At 31.9% G+C, this 27,274-nt stretch overlaps 4 protein-coding genes across 5 annotated transcripts; 1 reads left to right on the forward strand and 3 right to left on the reverse strand.

Annotated features, from left to right (window-relative positions):
* Window positions 1-199: 199 nt before the first annotated feature.
* LOC107424800 (zeaxanthin epoxidase, chloroplastic) lies at window positions 200-6,281 on the reverse strand. The gene is made up of 16 exons (XM_016034661.4): window positions 5,556-6,281; window positions 4,781-4,943; window positions 4,539-4,613; window positions 4,346-4,446; window positions 4,081-4,196; window positions 3,202-3,413; window positions 2,822-2,913; window positions 2,418-2,532; window positions 2,207-2,310; window positions 1,699-1,744; window positions 1,537-1,601; window positions 1,175-1,261; window positions 1,031-1,085; window positions 830-918; window positions 649-736; window positions 200-553 (listed from the first exon to the last, which is right to left on the reverse strand). Exons 1-16 carry the CDS (start codon window positions 6,065-6,067, stop codon window positions 464-466), a joined length of 2,010 nt encoding a protein of 669 aa, XP_015890147.2. The 5' UTR covers window positions 6,068-6,281; the 3' UTR covers window positions 200-463.
* A 4,637-nt stretch (window positions 6,282-10,918) lies between these two features.
* On the forward strand, window positions 10,919-13,623 carry LOC107424786 (uncharacterized). Its single transcript, XM_016034646.4, has 4 exons — window positions 10,919-11,733; window positions 12,036-12,385; window positions 12,840-12,921; window positions 13,194-13,623. The coding sequence occupies exons 1-4, from the start codon at window positions 11,254-11,256 to the stop codon at window positions 13,398-13,400; spliced, it is 1,119 nt and encodes a 372-aa protein (XP_015890132.2). The 5' UTR covers window positions 10,919-11,253; the 3' UTR covers window positions 13,401-13,623.
* Window positions 13,624-15,325: 1,702 nt separating this feature from the next.
* Window positions 15,326-20,101, reverse strand: LOC107424774 (heterogeneous nuclear ribonucleoprotein 1). 2 transcript variants are annotated; one of them, XM_016034630.3, is made up of 14 exons: window positions 19,941-20,101; window positions 19,561-19,710; window positions 19,338-19,427; window positions 18,725-18,790; window positions 18,542-18,607; window positions 18,370-18,455; window positions 18,217-18,262; window positions 17,998-18,052; window positions 17,184-17,260; window positions 16,876-17,011; window positions 16,665-16,792; window positions 16,477-16,581; window positions 15,864-16,004; window positions 15,326-15,682 (listed from the first exon to the last, which is right to left on the reverse strand). In XM_016034630.3, exons 2-14 carry the CDS (start codon window positions 19,576-19,578, stop codon window positions 15,620-15,622), a joined length of 1,077 nt encoding a protein of 358 aa, XP_015890116.2. In that variant the 5' UTR covers window positions 19,579-19,710; window positions 19,941-20,101; the 3' UTR covers window positions 15,326-15,619. The 2 variants fall into 2 exon arrangements, with proteins under 2 accessions (XP_015890116.2, XP_060675166.1); XM_060819183.1 differs by having other exon boundaries at window positions 16,876-17,007; window positions 17,180-17,260.
* A 2,043-nt stretch (window positions 20,102-22,144) lies between these two features.
* LOC107424793 (triacylglycerol lipase OBL1) lies at window positions 22,145-24,965 on the reverse strand. The gene is made up of 5 exons (XM_016034653.3): window positions 24,592-24,965; window positions 24,245-24,438; window positions 23,560-23,593; window positions 22,811-23,424; window positions 22,145-22,597 (listed from the first exon to the last, which is right to left on the reverse strand). Exons 1-5 carry the CDS (start codon window positions 24,890-24,892, stop codon window positions 22,346-22,348), a joined length of 1,395 nt encoding a protein of 464 aa, XP_015890139.3. The 5' UTR covers window positions 24,893-24,965; the 3' UTR covers window positions 22,145-22,345.
* Window positions 24,966-27,274: the final 2,309 nt, after the last annotated feature.

The following is a 27,274-nucleotide window of genomic DNA, read 5'->3' on the forward strand; positions in this document are numbered from 1 at the left end:
AATATTATAAAAAAACGTATATCACAATCATTGTTGAATCCATGGTCCAGGAAGGAAGGGAAAGAAAGCTGTAAAATCAGCTTTGAACTACCACTTTTAAAAAGGAAAGGAAATTAGTTAAAATGTATAACAGGGATGCTCTAATCTCTCTTACCAACATATACACACCCGCTATTATATGTAAATGATCAAGTTCGTATAAGTATGGAATATCTTTCTTGATAATGGTATAAGTATCGATCATCATTGTTAGAAAGGAATCATATAAATATTTTTCCTTTCAACTCAATTGTTTATGTAAAAGAGTGACATGTTTTACATCCAAGTATTGAGATTTCGTGTAAATGCTTTCTACTCTCATGAAAGCACCAACAAATTTACATTCTTATAATTTTTTTTCTGAAACCAATGCTGTACATTTCCCTGTGGAAAATTTTGTAATGACAATTCCAGTCACTGTTTCTCAAGCTGCTTGGAGAATTTGATTCCCTTGATTCCCTTCCTCTTGTGATCTTGTTGGAGAAGATGCTATTACCTTAACCCGAAATGCAGCCTGCATATGTATTTACATGAAGAAAAAGTTAACAAAACGAATTCACCAAATGTATCTGAAAACCAAAGTTACTAAAAGCCGTAAGATTTTACTACCTTCTTATCAGAACCAAATTCAATAACATCTGATGGACGGAAACGAGTTGGAAGATTTGGAGGTACTCGATACCGCTTCCCCTCATTACTGCAGATGTATTAGAGTGAAATTTTAGTGGACAAAACGATCCAAAAGGAATAATTTAAGAACAAACACAAACTTTTCTATCTGATAACTTACTCGCTGATCCAGCTACCATGTTCACTTCTCAAGTCAGTCAAGAAGTAGGCACCATCCTTGTAGCTGATACGAGCATGTGTTTTTGAAACCTGAGATGAGGTAAACCTCATGCTTGAAAACATTGAACATTTGAAACTGAATGCACAGGTTTCATATACGTAATAAGAATGAATACAATGATTTGTGTCAACTCAAGATCACCTGGGGCAAAGGTAGTACAAGTGACAATCCTGGAAAATTCTCATGTGATATGCTCCTGAAAACACAATAACGCAGTGTCAATTTCTTGGTGCTGACTATTCTATCATTGATGTCACAAAATGCAGTTAAAATACTCAGGCTTACCCGACAATGTATGGCTCGTTCTCATCTTTGTTCAAACAGATAGGTTGCAAAGCACCAGTTTCATTTCCATGTGGTAGAAGAAACCACCTATCAAAAAACAAGTAAATATGTGGATAAACAAAATTGGTAGCTTCTATTAACCAGAAAAGGAGCATACCTATATGTAACCCATAGTGATAACCACTATTGAGTCATGATTTACCCACATGACAATATTAAGTTCAATTTTGAATATCTTGGACTTTTTTGCATGGACTCATCATCACATAAGGGTACATGTTAGCTGACATTTATCACTGCAGCAATAACATATTTTCCTTAAAATACATGTTAAAAATGACAGTAAAAAGCTTCAGGCTTACTCTCCACTAATAGCACGTTCAAGTGCATCGTCATCCTCGAACCATTTGCGTAACTGGTCATTTGCCTTCACAGAAAATTTTCAGATATATATAAAATCAGATGCCTTCGACAATAATCTATAAAAAGCAAAAACACAGGTAATCCTAATTTGAGCAACATACTCTGTCTGAGAGCCTGCAACTTGGTGACCTACCTTCAAGTTTTGAGCTGCAAAAGAAAATTTTCATTTCTCATGTTAATGTGAACAAACTGAATTAAACAAGAAGAAAGACGATGAAGATATTTGTTCTCCGTGTAATAGTTAAACCTTATATACTGTAATATTTTAATTAAAAATAATTCTTGTTTCAGATTCACTGGTAAACAAATAGAACATTCACAATATCCAGACGAAGAGAAGAAACTCAGAGTGACTCAGGAGAAGCTAAGACCAGAAGTAAAGAACCTCATATAATGTAAAGAAAATTCCAAAAAGGAATCAATATATGATTAACTAGTTTCTAGTTTATAACCTAAATAACACCATAAGCATCCATATTCAGACATATATGTATCACCATGAATGAATTAAGTTTTGAAAACTGGGCACAAGGTTCTCCATAACAAAAGCAATATGGAAGACCTAAAGATAATAGCTTGAGGGCATTCCTATGGAAACTTAATTCTTACCTGTTACCACCTAAAACCCAAGTTAACATCAATGGCATTGCAATGTCAATAAAAAATCTCCCACCAACTCTTCCTGGATGTGGTATCCTAAACTTCGTCAAAAACTGCAAGCAGAGTTATAAGCCATTATTTGTGGGAATATTCCAACTACATATCATCCTCAGTTTCTTTCATTGTTGATAAATATCTAACAAATAAGAGAAGGCCCTACCGACAATGGACCAAGTCCTACACCCAGATAAGCCTTGTAAGTTGAAGCCATCAATGCAGCCATTCTAGCCATTCCATGGATAACAGCAACTCTCAATCTTCTAGCTCTCTCGTAGCTGGTTCAGAAAAATGTGACCAAAAAAAAAAATATGATTCCATTCATCACTAATAAGATATAAATTCCATAATATGAAGAATAGGAATGATGCAAGACGAAAGCATTAATTTGTACACTAGACCACAAATTCTTAAATACAACGATTTAGTAATCTGTCATCCACATCAATTTTATGCTGTTTCCTTATACAGAATATATACTACATCTCTCGGACACATATTAAGCTTCATCCTCCAAATTCAATCCTCTTCCCAACTGATTGATAAGTAATTATGGCTTGTTATTACCTTTTTAGAGAAGAAACAACATCAATAGGAGTTCCTGTTTTGATGCTTTGACTCCATGCTTTATCAAGCTCCATTGCTAGCTGATAGCTATCCTGCAATGATAATAATTGGTGGTAAAAACATATTTGTCTCTCCAAAGTCTGAACTCTGCTAGAACAAGTATAAAAGAAATAGTATTCCTCATTGTAATTTAGATATGTTTCAAAAAAGACTACAACAGATAAATTTTTGTAGTGAACAAAACGATCAAAGATGTGCCAAGTTCATGAAACTTAAAGGATTTACGAAAACGCTGTATTGCATGATCTTCAGAGTGATGCATAGTTTTTACTAGCCTCTGATGTGATCAGAAGGTACCAAACCAACAATATGAGTCATACCTCAATAGCCATGCATCCTCCCTGGCCCATATTTGGCTGCATAGCATGTATTGAATCTCCAAGCAAGGTCACACGACCCTTTCCCCAAGTTAAAGTCGGTACTCTGTCATATATGTCACGGCGAAGAATTGCCTCTTCATCCGTGGAAAGTATCAGATCTATCACATTGTCACACCAGCCTTCAAATATTTTAAGCAACCTTTCCTTTTTACCTGCCAAATGGTTCACAATTATAACAATTAAAATGCTCATGAGCATCCAAATTTCAAAGTGTACAAATATAACTACACAAATATTTGCCTGACACAATCTCTTCTATAGTGGTTGAATCCACAAAGAACGCACCTTTGGACTCATAAAGATGATGCATCTAACATAACTTGTACCGATATCTAGTTATAGTGTCAACTATGATCTTCAAATTAAATGTTCCTATCGTGAAAGCCTGTTAAAGCCCAAGAGTTAAAAATGCAATTTAAGAACTAACATAAGACCAGTAAAATGCCATCGTACGTGCCCTTTTTTAGCTAACAAGAAAATTTATTCACAAATCTGTCCACCAAGACCAAGATTCCATAAATCAAAACTAATCTAACTTGACAAACCATTCTATCTGCACATGATCAGGAATCTAGGTGGTGCAAATAAAAGTATAACTTCATACATTGAAACCCCAATTACATGTTATCCTGGCATTAGTTTTCACTATACTACTTGATTATTCCCATGTATGGACTTTCATGGTTGATCTCTTTATCTTCAGTTCATGCAATCATATTTCACATTTTAAGGATGAATTTCAACTACTCCTTACTGATAAAATAGTGAGTGTGAGAGCACAAATCTGAAAACTCTTGGCATCTAAATCATAATATATACCACGGGGGCTATCAACACCACCAGGTGGTTCCTTGTGAAATGCATACCACTGCATCTTTCCTGCGCCCACATCTGAAGAAACAAAGTATTGTTTGTGTCCCAAAAATACGCGGTACCTTCAAAGAAGAGATGTATAAAATTAAGTCTCCACACGCATAAGTCCAATGCGTAAGAATAAGACCCAAATGACATTTAATAACAATAAGATAATGAAGGTATTGAAGTTTGTAACTCTAAAAAAGGAAAAAACGAGACAAAAACATACCCCACAGTGTCAATGTCGGCAGGAACAAAATCTGCAATACCAGTATAACAAGTATACCCTGAGTATGTAGCTTCCTTTGGCCCAAATAAGTTCTTCCTTACCTATTCACAAGCATAAATCCTCTAAGTTCATGAAGAAAAATAAAGAAGACTAATAGAAGAAAAACCCATGAGTTAAGAGTACAGAATAATACCTTTGACCATATACCATCAGCTCCAACCAGAATATCACCTTCGTAACTCTGACCATTCTCCAGCTTTACAATAACCTACACATATGGAATGGAGACAGGTTAAGGAACAAAAAGTACCAATTATGAAGACGTCAATTTATGGGCATCATATACTACAAATAAGTTTTGATGTGTATATATTCTATTTGCAAGTGGATGACCTTTTCATAATTTCGACCAACAATCCAATACCACATTATTACCTTGTCTCCACGATCCTCAAAGCTAACAACATTACTATCATTCATAATGATATCTTCCCCAACAGCTCTAGCAAGGATTTGTTGCAAGGCCATTCTGCTTATAACTCTTGTAACTGGAAGCCCCCGTTCCGCTGCAGGAGTGAACGTGTCAAACTTGATGTACCTGATTATTACCAACTAGGCATTATTCTACGTGTCTCTCCGCTTAGAAAGAGATAATTGCCCAAAAACACAGAAATTATTTCGATATAAAATTAATCAATTAAAATGGTTAAAATAAATAATAAAAAATTGAAAAATGGGAAAACTATTTAAGTTTAAACTTTTTATCTTTGTTTTAATTGCAATTGCTGAGTTATTGCACACCATCCTTTTTACCTCTATCAGATGAATATAAGGAAGCAAAGCAAGAATTTTCCACACCAACTACATCCTAATTTATAAGCCCAAAAATAAATTTAAAAAAAAAAAAAAAAAAAAAAGGAGTTTATATCACCACGTGACCGACTTTGCCACTAAATAAGCATAGAATGAATAATTTCAGCTAATAAGTTCAATAATTCATGAATTTACTAGAAAGTTTTCAGATTGTTTTGGTGCCACTGATATCAACCTACTACTAACACAGCATGCCTAAAAAAATTTAAAAAAGAACAAGTTTTTTGTACACCTAGTGAATTCATAGCTTTTGTGCATAAAGAAAGACCCAAAACAAAAAGAAAAAAGAAATGCAAACATCTAAACTCAACATGGCAATAAAAATTGAAAAACTTACCAAGTACCAGAAACCCCATCAACCAACCCATTTATCCGGTCACCAGTAATACAACCAACCTTCATAACCTCCTCAGCAACATCCAAATCAATAGCCTCCAAAGCAGCCAATGCATTGCTCTGTATTTGAATTGGACCTCTGTATTGTCCTTCCCCTCTAATAGCACTTAAATCTTTCTCGAACACCATCACCTCGAACCCTTTCTTCTTCGCCGCCAAAGCCAAAACAAGACCTCCGATCCCTCCCCCGGCGATCAGTATTCGAAGCTTCTTCTGCGGAGCTCCACTGCTTTCAGTCGGTGGAGCTACTACGGGGCTCTCTGCTACCGTAGCTCTCACTTCTGTGAAATTCTTCTTCTGCCCATTTGCTGATCTGCTTCTACAGGGATAGTTATACTGAAAATATGGAGAAAATTCCAGAGGGATGTCTTTGGTGATGGGAAATGGCAAGTGGGATCTTGAGAAAAGTGTAGTTGAGAGGTTCATAGAATTGAAAAACAGAGTTGAAGCCATTGTTCATGTAAAAAATAAAAACAAAAAGCTGTGGTGGTTGTCGGTGTTTGTTCTTTTTTTCAGAGAAGTTTACAAATGGTTTTTCCACCGAAGGAAAAGAACTTGGGAAAGGAGGGAGAAATGGTGGGGTAATAACGATTAGAAACCAATCCATAAATTTGGATCAATACGGTGATTCACCAATCATGGAGTTTCTAAAGCCATGTGGCAATGTCTTATCGTTCCAATTCAATTTTTCAAATGAAAAAAAAAATAAAAAATAAAAAAATATCTTTTGGTAGACAGACATTTGATGTTTTTCTGTGGTGGTAGTTAAAGTGAGGTTGTAGTCTCTCTCACAAAATCGCAGAATTTTAAGTGTCTGGATTAGTAACTTTAAGTAAACGAATTTGACTGGTTTTATATCCATTTTTATTTTCTTATTAAACAATAAACGGTATTGGGAGGAAAAAGTGATTTGAATCAAGAAATCACGAGAAAAAAATATAGCTTAACAAATTGTCTTATCAAAATACCATTTGATTGTTTGCACTTTTTAAAAAAATTAAAAATAAAAATAAAAACTCATCAATTTTATTTTCCTGAAAAAATTAACGAAATATTTAGTTAGAATTAAACCTGTGCTTTGGAAAGTAAGTAATGGAATTTGTCAAGAAAATAAACGATATCATGCATTTTGGAATCCATGTAGTTTAATTTTGTACGACCATCAAAAATTAACAATTGTTTGGTTTCTTTCGTTTTTGCTGATTCGAACATTAATTCTTTGGTTGAGTACACGTAAGTCCTTCTACTTTATAATACAATGTTAAGCCGTAATCAAATTAATTCTTGTGCTTTTTTGGACTTCTTGGGTTTTTGGGTTTCAATAATGCCTTTCGCGTGTGTTAAACTACTTATTCAACAATTTACCCAAAAAAAAAAAAAACTACTTATTCAACAATTATCAGATACATTTAAAAAAATAAATAAATAAATAGACAATTATCAATACATCACATGATATTATAACACACACACACACACACACACACACACACATATATATGACACACGATTGCCATATAATAAGAATACAACATTCAATAATATATTTGTTTTTACGAATACATATTATTATTATAAATTTATAATATATTTTTTCACCAAAAACAAAAATTTGTTATTTATTTTTCCTGTAATTAAATTTATGAGAAATTTCAAAAGTTAACCTTATAAATTCAATTAAATATATATATATATAAAAAAATAAATATCAACTAATCATTAAGTTGATTGTGATAAATATATTAGAATTTTGTGAGAAGGGAATTGAATGGAGGGTCTATTTTCATGAATTTAGAAGATATTTTTGGTTTCTAAAGGAACCTGATTAAAAAAGATATCAGCAATGATCTTATGATTATTACAATGGAGTAGCTTACTAATTAATTGGATTGATTCACCGAAAACAATATTGATTAAAAAAACCATTGAAGTTGGAAGGGTGAGCATGAAAGGCGGTGGTGGAACCTGGAAAGTGAAAATGGAAGCACCACTGAAGTAGATTAGGCAACTTTCAATTATTTCATAAACGGACAATTTCATTTGTTGAGAATGGGGTCCACCATGGGTCACACTTTGACTTTTGTGTTGAACGTGTACACGTGTTCGTTGCTCTTCCTTAGAAAAAAATTGAAATGGGCTTGGGCCTTGAGACAATGAGGGGGGCAGGCAGGCAGGCAGGCTGTGGTTAATACACGTAAACACCAATTACTGGGTTGTGGAGCTCAGGAACCAACACGTGCTCACCACTTATATTTATTAGATATTTTATAATTTTGAGTGGCAACATATTTTTATTTATTTATTCATTTTTGTTTGAAAGGAGTGGAGTGAGGTTTTAATATTGTTAATTCCCACGTGTCCTTTTCATTCAAGGTCTGATTTATTTAATTATTTATTTTAAGAATTCCAGATTTTATGGAAGAATTTCGTTTTCCAAATAGCTTTCATATAATAGAGGAAATATTAGCTGTAAAATGACTTCAGTCAACCAAAAACTAGCTATTAATTCGATTTCGATCTTTATTGTGAAAAATCGTCCATGCATAAATCTAATATCTGTCGAAGAAAAGAAAGAAAGAAAGAGAGGAAACAGATAAATATAGCAGATTGATTTGACGAGTACATGAATATTTCTTCATTTTTATTTGGACATTCGTCCAACTTAAAAAAGGGCATCTTTAATTTTTCAAATTCAAAATATGTAGGCATAATTATTTAATTTGTTTAAATTTAATATGATATAATACTAGTAATTAAATTTAATGGCTTTAAAATAATTGAAATTATCTATTCTTAATTTAAATAGTTTAAAAACGTCTTTATTGAAGTTCATTGTATATATTTACATATATGTGTGTCTAATTAAGGAAGAGAGGCAATGGTTATTATTACCCAAAAAAAAAAAAAAAACAGTAATGTTACGATATCAAAATATTTATCATATTTCTTATTAAATAATATTTATTAAAATATTATTAATTAATATATTTATATAATCTAAATATTAAAAAATAAATTATTAATTATATAAATGAATGAAAAAATAAATTAATAAAATATTATCAAATAATTTACCATTTCAATTGATAAATAAATTTAAAAAATATTTTGATAAGGTTAATATTATTGATCCTCTTATTTTACTTCTATTAGTTTATTGATCCTTTTATTTTACTTCTATAGTTTTATTTTTGAATTTATTTTATAACTTCATTACCCAAAAATAAAAATAAAAATAAAAAAGGATAAAATTTTCTATAACTTACTATATGATTAAGGACATGAAAAATGATATTTTTTTGATAGTTTACCTCAATTCTAAAAGATGAATTATCTCCCCGTAGTTGGATTTAAGACCGACCCATCAATTATTCAAACGTAAAAGCACCAGTATTTGACATGAATGTTGACTGCACAGAGTAGACCCAGGAAGGCAGAGACACTTTCATTGAAGCTGTGTGTGCGTGTTTTTATCTTTTTGGTGTTTAGCATATAAACATTGAATGTTTTGATAAGAAAGAAGCAGATCATGTTATGAGTTTATGATGGAAAAAGGTAGTATCCTTGGGCATTCCTATGCATAATCGAATTTCCTCCTGAAATGGGCCAAAGTCTGTAGGCCCAAATAGATTGTTTTGCTCATAATTATAGAATAAAAACGAACAAAATGACAAATTATCTTTTGAGTGCACATGCAATAATTCCATCCACGGAGATATAATTGCTCATTGTCCACATTGTGTGTGTTCCTGTGCTTGCTCTGTCAGAAACTAGTCCATTATTTTCTTCTAAAATGTACTCAAACAATAGAATTAATATTTTTTACTTTGGGCGTTAAAATATTTTTTACTTAATTTGGAACAACCATAAAACTTAAAAATAAAATAAATCCCAGAACTCTTGTTTTCATTGTTCAAACAGTTATGAATGTCATAGTCAACTATGGCCCTCGTTAGTTTTTAGAAAAAAAGAAAAAAAAAATATGGCCCTGGTTCCAATGAGTCCTATGGTTCATATTGATTAAACTACACATCAAAATCTGAATTATATCTCTCTCTATGTGGCCCACCATCATGGGGTTCTTGGGAAGTTTTAGGTAAATAATAATAATAATAATAATACTAAAAGGGATAAGATTGATTTGTTAAAGAGGAAGGAATTCTATTTTAAACAGTAAAACACGAAAAAAAAAAGGAACACAAAAAACAAAAAACAAGAAGTGGAAAGTGTTTTCACAGATTCGAGTGTGCATGAACAGTTGGATGCTGATATTTCGAGAATTACGGAGCCATGCAGACGGGCCCACCTCATGAGCATATATATATATATATATATAAAGTAGCTTTTCCATATGGATAAATCCGTATGCAGAACACATTTAAAATCTAAACTTTTTGAAAAAAAAAAAATATCAATCTTTGTTATGGTGTAAACTGTATATACATATAGTAAAAATAACGTTTTAAACACTTATGGACACAGTTGAAAGCTAATGTTCAGGAAAGCATCAGTCAATTCACCAAAAAAATAAATGCCTCTGTGAGACTGTCACATAAACTAAATTTGGAAAGAAAATGTAAAAAAAAAAGAAAAAAGAAAAAAGAGAAAAAGAAAAAAAATCAAACTCCTACATGTTCTGTATACTTACTTGTGTATGAATTGCCTTGTATACTTCTTCTTGCTTATAAACCTTGTCCCCAGTTCATACCTGCCTCTTTTAAGGCCATCACCGAATCCCGCATATGCTGAATTCCTTATGACAAACCCTTTTTTCAACTTCAAATTTCAATCTTTGGCTAATCACAATTCTCAAATATTACACATTTTTTCTTTACAACTTGTTGATTTTTATATCAATTTCATCCACTTGGCGTTATTGACCGATTACATGTAATTCACGACGCTCAACATAAAATTTCTGTTTTATAGCCTTATCATTTCTAATTTATCATATACTCTTTAAACTTTGAAACTATTTGTGAACCCAGCAGTACTAATTTCCTAATAGTTAAAAGCCAAGTGCACTGAACAAGGCATAAGAACATGACCCAAATAGTTAGAATTCAACGACAACCAAATCCCAATCACCCATTCCTTAGCCAGCCAATAAAATAAACATTTTCATGACGTCCATAGAACATGTCCTGCCGTACTATCTTACTGAACAAAATAAAAATAAATAAATAAAATCTATCTGTGTTTGACAAGGATTGAAAGCAAAACATGTAGCTATCAGCTTGTAATTTTGCTCTCAACGCTCAAATCATCTCAACTCATAATTCGTCCTCTTCCAAGAAAATTAAAATGTAAAATTTAAGATTTGATCCAAGGTCTTGGCACAATGCGATCAAAGAAACAGTTCACCGAGCCAACCCCAGTGGTCCAAAATTCCAACCGAACTGCAAATGCCCAAAAGTTCCCCCATATTGGATGACCAAACCCGCCAAAAACGAAACCCAAAATTATTGCAGAAAAAAACCCACTACAGTTGGATCAGAGAAAAGCAGATTTTCTGTCATTCAACAGTGAAAAAAATTAGAAACAAACACATGGGTGTAGTTATAACCTCGCTTCACTGAGACTGAACCTGTGTGAACACTGAGCTAAAAGTCCTTTGTGAAGCGAGGGACAGACAGACAATGAAGAAAGCTTCTGGTTCCCATGATCTGGGTACATTTTCAAGCCCAGGAGCACCAATTTACCGTGGAAACAGCATTGGATGCCAAAAGGGTTGGACCTCAGAACGCGTGCCAACAACAACCAGTGGAGGAGGTAATAAGCATATCGGTTCAGGTGCGTTGATGTCGTTTAACAGTGGAAGGACTTTGCCTTCTAAATGGGAAGACGCGGAGAGGTGGATTTGCAGCCCAATTTCTGGTTATGGTATCAGCAAGAATTCCAATTCTCTGCCTCAGAGAAGACCCAAGTCCAAAAGTGGTCCGATTGTGCCTCCTGGACCTTCGTATTACTCGAATCACTCCCCTGCCATTACGGCGCTTGAAGGTGGTATTTTGAGGAATTTCGTTCTGGGTTCTCCATTTTCAACAGGAGTCTTAGCCGCTGATGGTGTTTTTGATGGAACAGCACAGTTTTATCCTCCCGGATTGCCAGAATTAAGAGTGAGTCATTGTTGCCTAATGTCACAAAGCTAAATCAATTTCTGTGTTTTAGAGATGGGTTTGAGATAATTTTATGTGTTTTCTTAAATTTTGTCATTGTTTTCGGGTACTTGATATGATTCTTAAATGCTAGCATTTTTAACTTTGGGAAAATGGGCACCTGATATGATTCTTAAATGCTAGCATTTTTAACTTTTGAGAAAATGGGCACCTTAAATTTGTGTAATTGGACTAATTGTGTTGGAGATTTTTGAAGATTCATTATGTTAAAACTTTTTGATGGTGGGGATCAAATTTTGCAGATTGGAAACTTGAGGCCAGAGAAGGATGAGGAAGCATTGGTCCCTCGTGCCGTCTCACAGAGAGATATGGCAACCCAAATGAGCCCCAGGGAGAGCAGAGGAAGGTCATCATTCTCTCCCTCTCCTCCGGCACTTGTTTCTCTAGCGGAGCAGCAAAGTGACCAATCTGATAAATCAGAAGTCAAAGATGTGCAGGTTGACAAAAGGGCCACTATGATTAGGTGGTCCAAAAGACGTGGAATGGGATTCAATAAGAAAGGTCCACCAGATGTTAAAGACTTCAATGAAAATCCTGACCAAGTTCGTACTTCTTCTTTTGATATTGCAGAGGCAGCTATGGACATTTCAAAGTATGTTTTTGTTTCAGACTCTATAGCATTCTTCTCTCTTGTGCATTTATACTGAAGGAATATTTAATGTTTTGCTGGGGAAAATTGTGGAAATCATAAATGCGAAAATTGCCTCAATTCTTATTCATGGAGTTACATATAGATGAATTTGGACAAAAAACTGTAGTGCCAGATAAGAACCCACTTTTTAATTGCTTTAAGTGCTACTAGTTTCGTCTTTTGGTATTCCCTATAAAAAATGCTAATATTTCATTACTGGGTCAGAACTCTGCTATGGTACCCAAAAGCAACTGGAATTTCTGTTTCAGAATGATCGTTTTTCTGGATGGTAAAGTATGGCAAAGTATGAATGATGGAGTTGTTTCTTCATTGTTGTCTGATAATTAGTACTTGAAATGTATTTAATTGAAATCCTAAAAAGCATGCTCATAGGAGCTTGTGGTTTGTTCTACAGATTGCAAAGAGAGGAAGCCAAGATCACTGCGTGGGAAAACTTACAGAAGGCAAAAGCTGAAGCATCAATACGGAAACTCGAGGTTCGTTTATTAAAGCAATAATTTATATCAATCCTCTGTTTTCTACTTGATTTTGTTTTGGTTATGTCTGGATTTTGAAATCTATTGGGAAAGCTTGAAAAGCATTCATTTTCGTTAAAAAGTTTAAGCTATGTGTAAATTTTATTATGTTTTAATTTTATGCATTTCCCACAATAAGAAAATTATACTAGTTTCATATTTTCTAGCATCCAACCATATACATGCATTAGCAAATTGCGGTTTGCTAACTTGAAAGCAATATTTGTTTTCAGATGAAACTGGAAAGGAAGAGATCAGAGTCGATGGATAAGATCATAAACAAGCTGGGAATGGCACAGAGTAAAGCACGCAAAATGAGAAGCAAATTGTGTGACGAGGAGGATCAACAGGTAGCCAACACTTCCCGAAAGCACTTTTCCATCTCTAAGCACTTGCGGGTCGGATCTCTGAGCCGTTTCTTTATCTGCCATGCTTTCTGACATGCTTTTTCAAACTCGTCCCCTGCTAATCTATTCAATACACTTGCTAACACATGGAGTTTTTAGTTTTCCAATTTTATTGGAAGCTTTTTTCATTGTAACTAATGAGATCATTAGCTGAGTTTGTCTTTTTTTAACTTTGTAAGAGGATTGGAATTTGGAAGCTCTTTAACTTTTTGCTGTATAATGATTGACAGTAGCTACTTATCCCAGTTTGAAATTACTCCGACATCCACTTTACTGACCCAAAATAAGAATCCAGAAAAACGAAATTTCAAAAGAAATGAAAGTTTATTTTCCATATAAATTAAGGGCGCTGTGCTCATGTTTTACTCTCTCTTTCTTAATTTATCAGTAGTTCAGCCGATTGATTCAAAAGGACCTATATGAATGAATGTAATTGCTCAATCTAAGAGATAATAGTGGAAAAAAAGAAGTAAAAATTAAATAGAAAAAGTGAAGATGATGCAATGTAGAAATTATAGAGTCGGTTCGGAGATAAAAGGCCAACCAATCATAAGGATTTATGAATTTGGGGCATTTAATGGAAGCAAGGTTAAAAATTAGGGTATTGATTAAAATATTAAAAGATCAAAATACGAAAATTTCTATAAAAATAATGAAAAATATCGAATATTGATAAAAATTTATAAAAAATGATAGAAATTAATGGAAATTTATTTAAAAATGAAAATTTTGTTGAAACTTTATGATTAATTTATTTAATCAATCAATTATCAAATTGTTAAAATATTGAATAGATATTATATTTTTTTAATCAATTTAATATATAATAATCGATAATGATCATAAATAATTATTATTAATAAATCTATACAAAAAAATATATTTAATAAAATTATTTATTAACTAAGATAAAACAATTATTACAGTTACATTATATTTTATAATATCATCTCAATACTTATAGATTCTTAAATAATTAAAAATTATTGATCTCTTTCTCATTTTTATTTTAAGATATGAAATATAAAAAATAATTATTAAAAAATAAATTAATTGATAATTTTTTATGTAATTATTAATATATCAACCGTTAGAATTTTGTATTAAATATAGTTGTACTTTATGTTTAATATAATATATTGCATTATCTTTTTATTTTTATTTGTTTAAAGTTATTAATTTAAATGCTAACAATACTAATTTTAAATAATATTGTATTTTCATGTTATTAGTTTTTATTATTATATAATCGATTATTAATTTGTAATCATGGGATTCTAATAAATCAATCTTATATAAAATGTATAATATATACATATATATTTTATCAATGAATAGAACCTATTAAAATTATTTAATATTTAAAAAAAATTAAAAAGTAAAAAAATTTCATTAAAGTTAATTTGATAAAAAAAATTTACTAACTATCAATAATACTTATAAATTTTTTTGATAAAAAAATTTGTACAACATTTCATAGATACTTTTAAAATTTTAATAAAAATTTGAAAAATTTATATAAAAATTTCTGAAATTTTAATAGATATTATAAATTTTTTAATCAAAATCAAAAACTTTGATACCGATAATTCAAAATTTTTGATAAATATTATAAAAATTTTATCGATTTTACTCAGAAAACCCTTCAAGTTTTACTGTATATCTATCTAACATGTAAAAGTACAAACACCTCTTAAATTTGACGGCTTTTCATTTTCACGTGATACCTTAATTTTACCAAAAAAGAGATACTCACCTTAAGCTTTTGGATATATATATATATATATATTTAAATTGAACTCGTTTTTGCGCACATGTTGATGGTTGTAACAACTTTGGTATAAAAATGAAAATACTAACTTTCATATTAAAACAATGAACCGAACATCGGCATTTCTTCAATTTTCACTAAGAAATAGCATTATAATAATAAGAAAAGAAACTAGCCAGAAACCGCATTGAAAAAAGTGAAAAGCCAGGGACGGTTCTTAATTTCAAGCCAAACATCCTCCACTATATATGCAAACAGAAATAAATTTGGTCCGAATATATTGTTAACATAAATTATAATCTTATTTATATATATTAAAAAAAAAAACTTTTTAATTAAAAAGGCTCCCATTTTTTTGCTTGCCTAAACCATAAATATAGTTGGGTTGCTCTGTTCATTCTATCAGAACCTGCAATGACATTTTGTTGCATCTACAATGATATCATGGCAGTCCCAAGGAGGTGCTCCAGGCCACAACTCCTTAGTATGGTCTATACCTCCAATCAGCTCTGGATGGTCTCGCACTGGGCATTCCGTAACCCCACTGCAAAGCAACAATGGCACCAGTTATAGCGAAGCACCAGATAATTTTGGCCTTTAAAGCTAATTTCATAATTGCCTCTTCTTGTCGAGACAGTTGTACAAAAGAACTCAATGCCACTTTTTCATCACCGGTGACACAATAAAAAAGGTCATAATGTCGGAAAGCATACAAATATACTCACATCATCAAAATCCAGACTCCCATACATCCTGCCATAGGTGCGCATTGGACCACCGTACCCCCCAAAGGATTCTGCACTATTCAAAATAAAATTTGCACCTGCACCAGCATCATCAAGTGGTGTAGCTGTATCTATCGCAACCTGGAGATCAAAATAATGAATTTTAATGTTTTAGACAATTCCATCAGTGCAGCTGGATCCTTGCCGTTAAATACATTATTGAACAAGAATAACAGCTTCCGAGTGACAACTTTTTAACATTCAGAAAAAAACATACAATTCGAGTTTCACTTCAAGAGGAAAGAAAACACTTTTGAGGAAAACAAACTAGTAAACTTCACTAGCAATTTAAAAAAAAAAAAGAAAAAAAAAAAAAAGAAAAAAAAAAGAAGGGTTATTTTAACTTTTAAAATAACAGTAACTAAATTCTCATCATAAAATTCCAAAACGATAAAGAACCTTGAAGCCACAGAAAAACACCAAGTTGCACATACATTGGAGAAAAATCTCTTACATTTTAAGCATGCACTCCTATAAGCATTTATTCTTTTTTTTGTTGCTAAATTGTAATTTTATGTCATTGTTGATGATGAAGATAAGTTCAGATTAATACCTGCTGGCCACAAATCTCATGAGATCTTCGTGATACACGGTCGGCTACACCATCTTCAGCAAAAGTAACAAAACCAAAACCTCTGTGGCCAGTTCTCTTTGGATCCTACATTACACATTTGCATTATGAAGGTTATCATATTGATAATATCAACAGTAAAACTTTTTTGCAGATAAGCACCATCTTACCCTAGGAATATAGACATCTAATATACGGCCAAATCTACCAAAATACTGGCGGAGATCTTCAATGGCTGCCTCCTGAGGAAGCCTGCCAACAAAAATCTTTTTTCCCAGTCCTCTACTGGACTCCCCTCCTAATTCAACAAAGGAAAAACAAATTTGACAATGGATCTACCTCATAAGCATAAATTGGGGTACACCATCAGTGGTTACTTACTTCCATAAACTGATCCTGGATGGTCATATAAGGTAGGAGCACCGAGTGCTGCATATCTAGTGGCTGCAGAAATATATGCATTGTATGCACCATATCCACCCTGTGCCATTCTGCCTATTGGCCTAAAGTCATCTTCCTGATAATACAATATAGCTTTAAGCAATAAGTTTATCATTATAAATCCAATTGTAACCCAAAGAAAAAGAAGTTTGCATGGTCAGTTACACCATGCTTGAAAGAAAGAAATAAAGATTTAAAAAAAAAAGAATAAAAAGAAAAAAACAAAGGTGGACTGTGCTGTAACTTGCCTTGGGTGTTGCTCGATCAACAACCACAGTTGAACCACCCAACTCATGAGTTTCAGCCATCAAACTATCCACAGATTCTACAAACATAGAAAACATGGAAATTTCTTTATTTTTTTATTTTATTTTTTTCTAAAAAACATGAATCTAAATATCAAAAAACGATCCATATGAACAACTCCCATTCTTCTGCATGCATACTTTCAACTCATTGTATAAGAAATAAGATTAAAACATAAGGCATAAGAAATGAAAGCATAAAATCTAAGTATACCTCTAATCATTTTAAATTCACAATAACAAGGAGATGTAAATATTTGTTGTGGTGGCCTAGGTACAAAGAGATAAGAGTGACTCAGTGGTAAGAGGCGTAGGATGGTGTTGGGTTTGAATCCCACCACTTGAATTTTTGCTATCATTGAAGGACACAAGATACTATCTCACAGGTCAACAATATGACAGTCAAAAAGACCAAATTTGGGTTTGGAAAAAAAGATGAAAAGATGTGCAAAACACCTATTCAGACTACCAACACAGGTCAACAAAATGACAGCCTAACCCCTATTCAGACTTGGTGATAGTACAGTAACCAGTTTAATTGGTACAGCTGGCCAGATCTGATCCTAGTTTTAAGAGACTACCAACACCTCTATAACCTTTCTGTCCTTCCCTATCTCATAGAACATGCCTTTTCCCTCACCATTTTGCCATTTAATAAAGCTCACCCAAAATAGAAAATGCTAGAAACTTGAATTAGTTAAAAACAACAAGATGGTCAATACAAATGAAACCATTGAAAAATATTTCAGGGTCTAACCTGCATTGGCAAAGGTGATAAACCCAATTCCACGATGCATTTTAGAGCCTTGATCCTGAAAATAATTAACAATGATATAACATCAAGTCTTTTTAACCTTAAAAAATGCTTCAATGAATGTAATAAATTTTGTTTTGGTAGGTGCAGTTGCTCGGTATCATGAGTACATTCATGAAACCACATTTCTCATGTAAATATAACAGGGAATAGATAAAGCACCTTTGGCATGTATAAATCTGTTATTTCACCATATTTCTCAAAATGGCTGCAAAAGAGATTGAATGGACATCATGTTGTCATATACTATTAAAAGAACAAAGAAAAAAAAACATAGAAACTCCTGTCATCAGTTTCAAATCACACTCAAAATACCTTCGAAAAGTTGCTTGTGTCACTGATTGTGGGATCCTTGCCACAAAAATCCTGGTAACTTTCTTGGCGGGCACTCTCATCTCCTCCTGCAAAAAGATATAGATGCTATGATTTTATAAATAATATTTAATTGAGAGAAATTAAAAGAGAAGTACAAAACTATTCAACAAACCTTTGGGGTAGCCACTTTAACTTCCAGCATTCTGTTTCCAAGAAAGTGCTCACCAGATAATGCATTCTGTCACAAACAAATTTAATCCATAACAAATAATCCACTGACAAATTTATCTCATACATATAAATATATATTTAAAGGATAAACCACCCGAACCCCAAATTATCAATCTGCACTCACCTTAGCATCTTCTACTGATGCAAATGTTACATATCCAAAACCGCGTGACCTGCCAGTTGACCGCTCCTAAAAATGGAACAAATGGAGTAAAAAAAAAAAAGAAAAGATGTTTCAAAACTGATCACACAAAAAAATACATAAAGAAATTAATTTGGCCAAGAGAATTTTATTGTACAGGCCTGCATGGAATTAAGAAGCCTTCCATCAGCCAGGCCTATGAAGTTTGTAAATGACCAATAGGATTCCAAATATACATTTATCATTCTAGCCATTTATAAATCCACAAATCTTAAGCACGAGAAATATAACTCGGAAAACAACAATTATGACTGGAAAAGTAACAGTCTGATCGATAGCAGCACAAATTTAGTGAAAATGATGCAATATAAAGAGTTCCAGAAGGCATAAACTCCTCTTAGCTCATACACAAAGAAAGTGATATCTGTCAACAATTACAAATTTAATTGATCTGAATCATATGATCATCAAGAAACCATCGACCAAGCAACAAGAAAACAAAGAAAACGCCTTTCAGCATTAATGTTGCACAAGACAAACATAGACATAACATTAACATTTACATAAATTAAACATTTGAAGGCGGCCAACCAACCTTCATGACAATACAATCTTCCAACTCTCCGAATTTGCTCATATATTCTCTCAATCCATCCGTATCAACATCCCATGGAATACCCAGAACCTAAAATGCAATTACAAACACATAATTAAGCAAAATATAACATCATTTCATCGAAGACAGAAAGAAAAATAGAGGGACTCAATAAAAAAAAAAAAAAAGTTCAATTTAATTTGGCGAAAAGTTGGGAACAAACCACGAGCTTTCGCTCCATGAGAGAGTTGGAACAGGCCCGATACAAGGGAAGCGTGAGGCGTAGAGGCAGAAACCCTAACACTCAAAAATCTGTAAGCTCTCAGCGCTCGCGTTCTAACCACACTCTCTCTCAATCTCACACACTCTAAGCCTGCACATGATAAGCACACCTCTTTCTCACACACAAGCGTCAAATACCAAATCAAATTCACCATTCTCGCCAATTTAATTTTTCTTTCTTTTTTTTTTTTTTTGGTTTTTTTTGGCCGTAAGCTAACTGCGAATTTTGATTCAAAAAGAAGCTCAAACAAAAAAATCGATTAGAGTATAAAAAGAGATAAAAAATAAGAAGAAAATTTTCCAATTTACGCGCTCACTGACCTTTGGAATCTCCGGGATTTTCAAAACCCTAATCGCAGGTCTCTCCCCTCCTCTCTTCTCTCTCTCTCGCGCCCTCTCTCTACTTCGCTCGCTCTGGCCGCTCGGTAATTGTAGGCACGCTTTTATCTAATAGCCCCCTTTTTATAAGAGCTAAGCCAATGAGAGCGATTTTCGGTGTTAAAGTAGCCGCTGGTCCTTCGTATCAGGAATGCGAATGGCGTTTAGCTAAAAGTGGGTAAAATTGGAAACATTATTAATATTAATAAAATTAAAGAATTTGCATATATTTCATTTCATAGTTGTGAGCTCCGATTTTAATATATTTTTTTTTTTAAAAAAAAGATCGATATAATTCTTTACGTAAGACTGTAAGAGTGAAAAATAATTTAAATCCATCAAAATTGACTACAATTAATTATAATGTTTTATTTGTTGTAAAATTATATAAATTTGATGTTTCATTTTATTACTTTTTGTTTGTTGTGGGTTTACAGATTTTTTCTTTTATGGGCATAAATGTTAAAGAGAATTTTTTACTTTTAACCTGATGCTTGCACTAAATATAAATGTTTTTAAACAATCAAAAGAGTAACTTTTGTTTTTCTGTAATTAAAAAGAAAAACAAATAGGGTTAAGAAAGGATAGCTCTCTCTCTCTCTCTCTCTCTCTCTATTTGTGTGTATATATATATATATATATTAGGCTTTAATAACATTCCCTTATATGTAGAGTCTAACTATATATATACATATATATAAATTTATTAGTAAGATTATTTCAATCAAGGATCTCAAATATGGAATGTGTGTAAATTGTCATTAGATTATGCTCCACTAATTATTGAACTGTATTTATCAATAAATAAATAATGATAATAATAGTAATAATAATTTCTTGGCTTTCCCTTTTTTTGGCTAAAATTCTTTGCTTTTCAAATTACCAAATTACCCTCAAGATTTCTTTGTAATTTGATTTAAAAAATTTCATAGACCCTTTCTTTTATGTCTTAATCATACTTAAATCTTATGATTCTAGAAAATCATTATTTATCTCTTTTTTTAGTTTTCTAACTCTGTCAAAAATAAATTCATCTGGTAGTTTATATTATTTAATTTTGACAATTAAATACTAAATTTGTATTTTTACAATGTTATTCAAATATAAAATACTAATTTTTAACCTCCATTTGACTTGGAACATAGAAATAGCAATCAAGGCAGGTTCCCCTATGTTGGGGTAAACCAAACCTAACCCGATAATAATCAACCCTGACCACAACCTGATTCGATTTTATTATTAACCGGGTTGTATTTGATCCGATTTGACCCAAGTATATTTTTACATTTTCTTTTTTTGAAAAAAATAAAAACTTATTGCATATTTGTTTAAACATTCGGTTATAGGTCAGATAAACCTAAATCCAATTTGTCCATGACTCGAACTTGAAAAGAGTATAAAATTATAAACTCGAACCTGACCCGAGAACCAACCTAATGTTGCCCATACCAAACCCAACTAAATCAGGTCTTCCGGGGCTCTGACCTCATTTGTCCTTATTGTCATTCCAACTATTATAACTAACAAGCGAAAATTGATAAAAACTAATCATAATGAGAATTAAAGAATGTTAATGATAATTTTTCAAAAATATGAAATTGAAGTTTAATTATGATAAACCTAAAAAATGCTTAAATGAAATTTATCCTAATTTAATTTAAAAACTGGCCTGTACAATTTTCACGAGAATTGACGACCAAAGACATTTTCTAGGCTTTTATAAGAATGCTCACAGGCCTCATAATTAGTTTACAAAAAAGCCTATGATACATGTTAAAGATATAATTGGTTAACAGATTTATATAACTTAAATGAATTGTTAAATGAGTGAGTGAATAAAAAAAATAAATCAATGTTTACATCATTTAATAAATATTTCAATAACTCTAGTATTGAAAAAAAAATGTTGCTAAATGTAATTATTTTTACTAAAACTAAAAATATATACGTCAATCTACATAAAAATTTGATAAATAAATTTATATATATATATATATATATCTAAAGAAAGATTGATACATGGAACTTCGATGCCTTAGGGTTGGAATTCATAATATATTAAACTCTAATTTAATAAGTTCTACATTAACACACATTAACACTTGCAGCGAACAAGTGCATTAACTTGATAAGCTAAATAAGAATAATAATAATAAATCAACTCTTTTCTTTATTATTATTGTTTCTTTAAACAAACCAACTCTCTTTCATATTCTTCGTGAGAGAGAACCATAAAAAGGGAGAACCAAAAACAAACAAACTCTTGCGAATTTGATAGAAAGCGCCAGGAACTAAAAAGATTGAGCAACATGTATAGTATCTCTCATAGCACAATTACTTACCCATTGCTATATATTTGCGAGAACATCCCCCAATCGGGTTGCATTAACATAATCATAGGTATTATGAGCTACAACACCTGGAAATAGGAGTCCACATACCCTAAATGCTTTTAGCAACAAATTTTCACTGTACTCTGGCCCTTGTAAGTTAGGCATAATGAAGCTTCTTATCAGCTCAAAAAATGAATTCAGGTGCTTGTTGATTCTCTCCATTATTTTTCGACTAAAGTAATTTTTGTTTGGCTCTTCTTCGAGTTTCTGCAATATATAAAATAAATAAATTATTATTATGTATATCTTTTCAACAAAAAAAATTATAAAATAATGTGACATATTTGATTATAAAATACTCTTCAATTTTAAATTTCTCAGACGATAATAATCTTGACTTTGAAAAAAGAAAAAAAAATATATATATATATATATATTGTATAATATCATGAGTAATGTAACAAATAAATAAATACATACCTTGGCTTTATAGAGGCTATTGTAGTAGATACAGTTTCCAAAGTGTTTGAACATAAGTGTTGGATCATCCGAGGGAACCCTTGGAACGATATCACTGCTGTAAACAATTCTTTGATAGTTAATATGAAAATCTTTTATTTTATTTTGCATGAAGATACTGAAATCTTCGTCTCCAACCCTGGGTTGTCCAAATGTATAAACCCCTTCCAATTTCTTTAGCAACGATTTCTCATCATGAAATGCCAGAATTGCTATGAACAAAATTGCCAATGCCCCACCCAAGCTGTGACCGGTCACTATGAATTTCCTTTTCCTGTTGTTAAGCAAAAGTTTTCTCAGCTTTCTTCTGATTTTGTAATAAGCTGATCCTCGTTCTTTGTTTCGATGGATTTCTTTTGGCCAGCTTCCATTTTCCAGTAACCCTAGAGCTTTCATAAATCCGCCATGGACTTTTCCCATTCCAGGGTATTCATACCACGAAATATCAAGGTCTGTACTCCATGCATATCCATCGAAAGGTTCAGTGCCTCTAAAGGCAACCACAACCACTTCAGTGTCTTTATTTTTATTGTCCATGAACATGTAGGCTTCGGTAGTAGGCTTCATTTGAGAGACTGCCAAAAGGAGGTTTATGTAATTTTTTTTTTTTCAGATACATAATGCTTAAATAAAACATATTGATATCTCTGAATATGAATTAAATTAAATTAAATTGAATTTGCTGTTTAATTGAAAGAATTGTGCCTTACAATTAAAAAACTTGTAGAAACGGATAAAATCCATCTGCACAAACGCCAAAAGTTATATAAGTTCCCCCACAATCAAAAAACACTCGATTATGACTTCGTATTGAATTTATTTAAAATGCCAAATCATTGCTAAAGCATTACAATTAATTTTTCTGGAAAAATTGAGAAATTAAAAAAAAAAGATTTAATGCTACTTAATTTAGCAAGTTTAGACTATAATAATAATAAATGCTGCATTATGCATCATGTATGTTTGTACATATATTTTTGTTTATATTCAAATCATAATTTATGAAATAGCATGTGTCATTATACTGTCTAATGGTGCCCCTCCAGAAAAAAATTTCTGTATCGCCACTGATTATCAATTACAAAATTTAGCATTATTTTCTATAAATTAAAAATAATAAATCATTAAACTGTAAGGAGATCCATGCGGATCTAAAATTTTTTAAATTAATTATAGGGTATATATATGTCGATCATAACCATTAAGTCAAACATTAGAAGAAAATCCTCTCCTCCAATTTAATGTATGTTCAAAAGAAAAAATTAGTAGAAATTAATTGATCATAGTGTTAATACATTAATAAGCAAGCTATATATCTTCAGTTACTTCATTATTAAAGAAAGATTATTCCCAAAAAATAAGACAACAAGAAAAGAAAAGAAAAAAAATTATTACCTCCCAATCTTTTGTGACCGTGGTTGAAATGAAGGCTTTGTTTTCGTAGGCTACTTTAGCAGCCATGGCACAGAGTGCCCTACTATACTTGTCGTCTCCGGGACTTAAATTCCTATCCAACTTCACTCGCTTGTCTAGGTGTCCAAGAACCGTCATATAAGTTGCAGATTTTCTATGCGGTTTCACCAACTTACCTGCATATGAGAATTAAGTACATACATAATTAATTTTAATATATAATTATAACATTATTAATTAATAATTTGCATTATGTAAATAAAATATATAAATACATAGTATCCTCAGCTGGATAAGAGAAACAGTAGTCTAGTAATGTAAAGATTAACCTCGTAAAAGATTGAGAAGGAGGCCACGAAAGTTTTGGTTAGCGGAGAGAAAGTTAAGAAACCATTCAATGGCAGCTCCAAAGATTTTCAAGGGTTTATCAACCAATAAAAAAAATATTTGTCCAATAAGGGAGAGGACTATAAGCCATTTGCGTTTGAGGTTTTCATTCTCCTTTCCCTTTGGACATTCTATGAATGCGTCTTCTGCCATGTAGTTGTACAATAAGAAGCGTATGAGGACCAAAGGACCGGCTTTGTCCGGTCGTAACACCATATGGTTGCTCCAGTCACCGGAATCCATGGTGTTTGATTCGAAAGGCCGGGGAATTATAAAAAGATCAGCAAAAAAAAAATGAAGGTTAAAAGGTTGTAGTAGCTAGTTAGTACGGTTTTCAAGCTCTTTAAACCTCCACTTATATTTATAGGCCATAAATTTGCTTTGTCATATGCATTGCGCCTTTTTAATTTGATTAAAGTGAAACTATTATTAATCATTGGAATAATCAGTTTATCCACATCTTGATCCATCGTCTTGGTTACTTTATCAAATTTATACGAATAAAGAATTTGGGAAAGTTGAACCAGTAGATTTTGTACAAAATTAGTTTACTGTTACTCATTATAATAAGCTAACATAATTAGACAGGCCACATCGAGCTTCTTCTTTTGGTCTCAGTTTCTTTGTCAATGCAATTAAATTAAGAAACATAAAACATTTGTCATGGAGCGCCAGTGTAGTTGAACTTAAAAACTCAAGATTATTGAAATCGAACAAAAGTATGGTACATTTAGACCATGGAAGGATCTTAGCTCTCTGAAAAGCACAGAATTTCCAAATTTAGAAATTTTCTTTACCTTGCTTGTTAACTAAAAAAATAATATTCTATTCTTTATTTACTTTTCCTTCTCAGGAGCTAGCTTTAAGTAGTGTGTGAATTACTGCTCACGGAATATTAATGGATGGATGAATAGTTACAAGTTAGAGCTTTTTGTTGTTCACTTGCGTAAAGAGATTGTGCCCGAAAAAGAAAGGGGACAATGATCAAGGGAGTACAAAAATTGAAAAAGTAGTTTCCTCTGGACAGTTCCTTATGCAATATTCGCTTGTCAAAGTTTTTCTGTCCTCAACAGTCCATAAGAATTCTTATTTAATTTACCTTTCGTGTTTCACGTTTTTTTATTTTATAATTATTATTATTATTTTCTTACGGAACATAAAAGGTTTAAAGGATGGAAGCAGGAAAAAAAAACAAAAAACAAAAAAAAAATGTTTAAAGGATCTATTCGTGTCAATAGGACAATTTTATAAGTTTTATTGCATATTGACATTATTGACTATTGTAGATTTAAACCTTAGCAGACGGTCAAGTAATTAGTAATAAATTGCATTAAATTTTTAAAAAAATTTCATTTCACTATGCCTGATTTTAAAATTTTGCAATTTAAATTGGTAACCCTTTGTTTTTCAAAGAAATTGCAGTTTGATATCTCACATATAACTCACAAAAGAAGGTCTGTTAACAATCACTAAATTGTTACAAACTGTAACTCAATGAGTTAAATTGTAATTTTAAAAAGTTAAACTTTAAAATTAAACATATTAAAATACAATAATCTCATCTATATAAATCTATATTTATTGCTTTATAAATGTGATTAAGTTTCGGATTGAACGATGGTAGTACCTAAATCTCGACCCTTTTGGTCGCACTCCAAACCCCAGGTGTTTCTTGTTTCTTATACTGTGCCTACGAGGCTGCAACAAACGCATTTTGGAATCATTACCTCTCTCTCTCTCTCTCTCTCTCTCGTGTTTCATGGACTGTGATGTGGTACACATAACCAATAAAATAGAGCCATGTGTATCATTACTTATAAGCTGATTAAAAATCTATATCAGTTTTTGAGACTTTAACGGCTTTCATTACCTTTAACTTTTTTTTTTTTTTGGGTTTTTTCCATCTTGCTCTACCACTGTAAAAATCTAAATCAGTTTTTTTGTTTTTTTTGTTTTTGGTTTTTTTCTTCTTTCATCACCGTTAACGGTTTTTTTCAATCGGTTGTTATTGTAAATAGAGCCATGGTTTTTGTTTTTATTTTTTTTATTAATTTAAATCAATTCAACTCAAGGGCGATTATGAAACGCCCAATAATTTCTACATGAGAAATAGAGCATGAATACTGCATGTGAAACTCTTTAATTTATTGGGCTAGGGAATTAATGGTTTGATTGATGGATTATTATTATTATTATTTATTTTTGAGTAGATTGATATGTGGGTATGTCAATGGAGGTAATTAAAAAGAAAACAAATGGTAGGTTCAAAAAAGGAAAAAAAAAAAAAAAGGAAAAGAAAAAGAAAACCAAAATGAAAAAAGGACGACTGAAAACTTTTATTGGTAGAGGCAGACATTGTCGGAGATAGATTTATAATGGAGTATCTGCAACTGCTTGAAAAGAATAATGGCAAAGCAAAAGAAAAAAAAAAAAAGTAAGTAAATAAAGATACTGAGTAACGTTGTGAAGTTAGAAATGTTAATTTGTCATTTTAATATGATGTGTAAATAATAATATATATGTCATTCTTTAATTGTTATATGTACCAACTCAACTCATACTAATATTTTAAAAGGCAGGAAAAGACGCTGCCTAAGCACATATAGGGGTAATGTTTTTAGATAA

Source organism: Ziziphus jujuba, chromosome 7 (genome assembly GCF_031755915.1).
Source record: "Ziziphus jujuba cultivar Dongzao chromosome 7, ASM3175591v1".
Lineage (NCBI taxonomy): Eukaryota > Viridiplantae > Streptophyta > Magnoliopsida > Rosales > Rhamnaceae > Ziziphus > Ziziphus jujuba.

What these genes read in the sequence shown, in the direction of transcription:
- LOC107424786 (XM_016034646.4), top strand. Translation starts at nt 11,254, where the DNA reads ATGAAGAAAGCTTCTGGTTCCCATGATCTGGGTACATTTTCAAGCCCA. An exon ending in GCAGCTATGGACATTTCAAA is followed by an intron (nt 12,386 to 12,839) that starts GTATGTTTTTGT and finishes TTTGTTCTACAG; the next exon opens with ATTGCAAAGAGAGGAAGCCA. An exon ending in CATCAATACGGAAACTCGAG is followed by an intron (nt 12,922 to 13,193) that starts GTTCGTTTATTA and finishes ATTTGTTTTCAG; the next exon opens with ATGAAACTGGAAAGGAAGAG.
- LOC107424800 (XM_016034661.4), bottom strand. Translation starts at nt 6,067, where the DNA reads ATGGCTTCAACTCTGTTTTTCAATTCTATGAACCTCTCAACTACACTT. An exon ending in CATGGTAGCTGGATCAGCGA is followed by an intron (nt 737 to 829) that starts GTAAGTTATCAG and finishes ATACATCTGCAG; the next exon opens with TAATGAGGGGAAGCGGTATC. An exon ending in AATTTGGTTCTGATAAGAAG is followed by an intron (nt 554 to 648) that starts GTAGTAAAATCT and finishes ATACATATGCAG; the next exon opens with GCTGCATTTCGGGTTAAGGT.
- LOC107424774 (XM_016034630.3), bottom strand. An exon ending in CAGATTTATACATGCCAAAG is followed by an intron (nt 18,053 to 18,216) that starts GTGCTTTATCTA and finishes AATTATTTTCAG; the next exon opens with GATCAAGGCTCTAAAATGCA. An exon ending in TCCAGGATCAGTTTATGGAA is followed by an intron (nt 16,793 to 16,875) that starts GTAAGTAACCAC and finishes TTGTTGAATTAG; the next exon opens with GAGGGGAGTCCAGTAGAGGA.
- LOC107424793 (XM_016034653.3), bottom strand. Translation starts at nt 24,892, where the DNA reads ATGGATTCCGGTGACTGGAGCAACCATATGGTGTTACGACCGGACAAA. An exon ending in CCTTCTCAATCTTTTACGAG is followed by an intron (nt 24,439 to 24,591) that starts GTTAATCTTTAC and finishes TCTCATATGCAG; the next exon opens with GTAAGTTGGTGAAACCGCAT. An exon ending in ATAGCCTCTATAAAGCCAAG is followed by an intron (nt 22,598 to 22,810) that starts GTATGTATTTAT and finishes TATATATTGCAG; the next exon opens with AAACTCGAAGAAGAGCCAAA.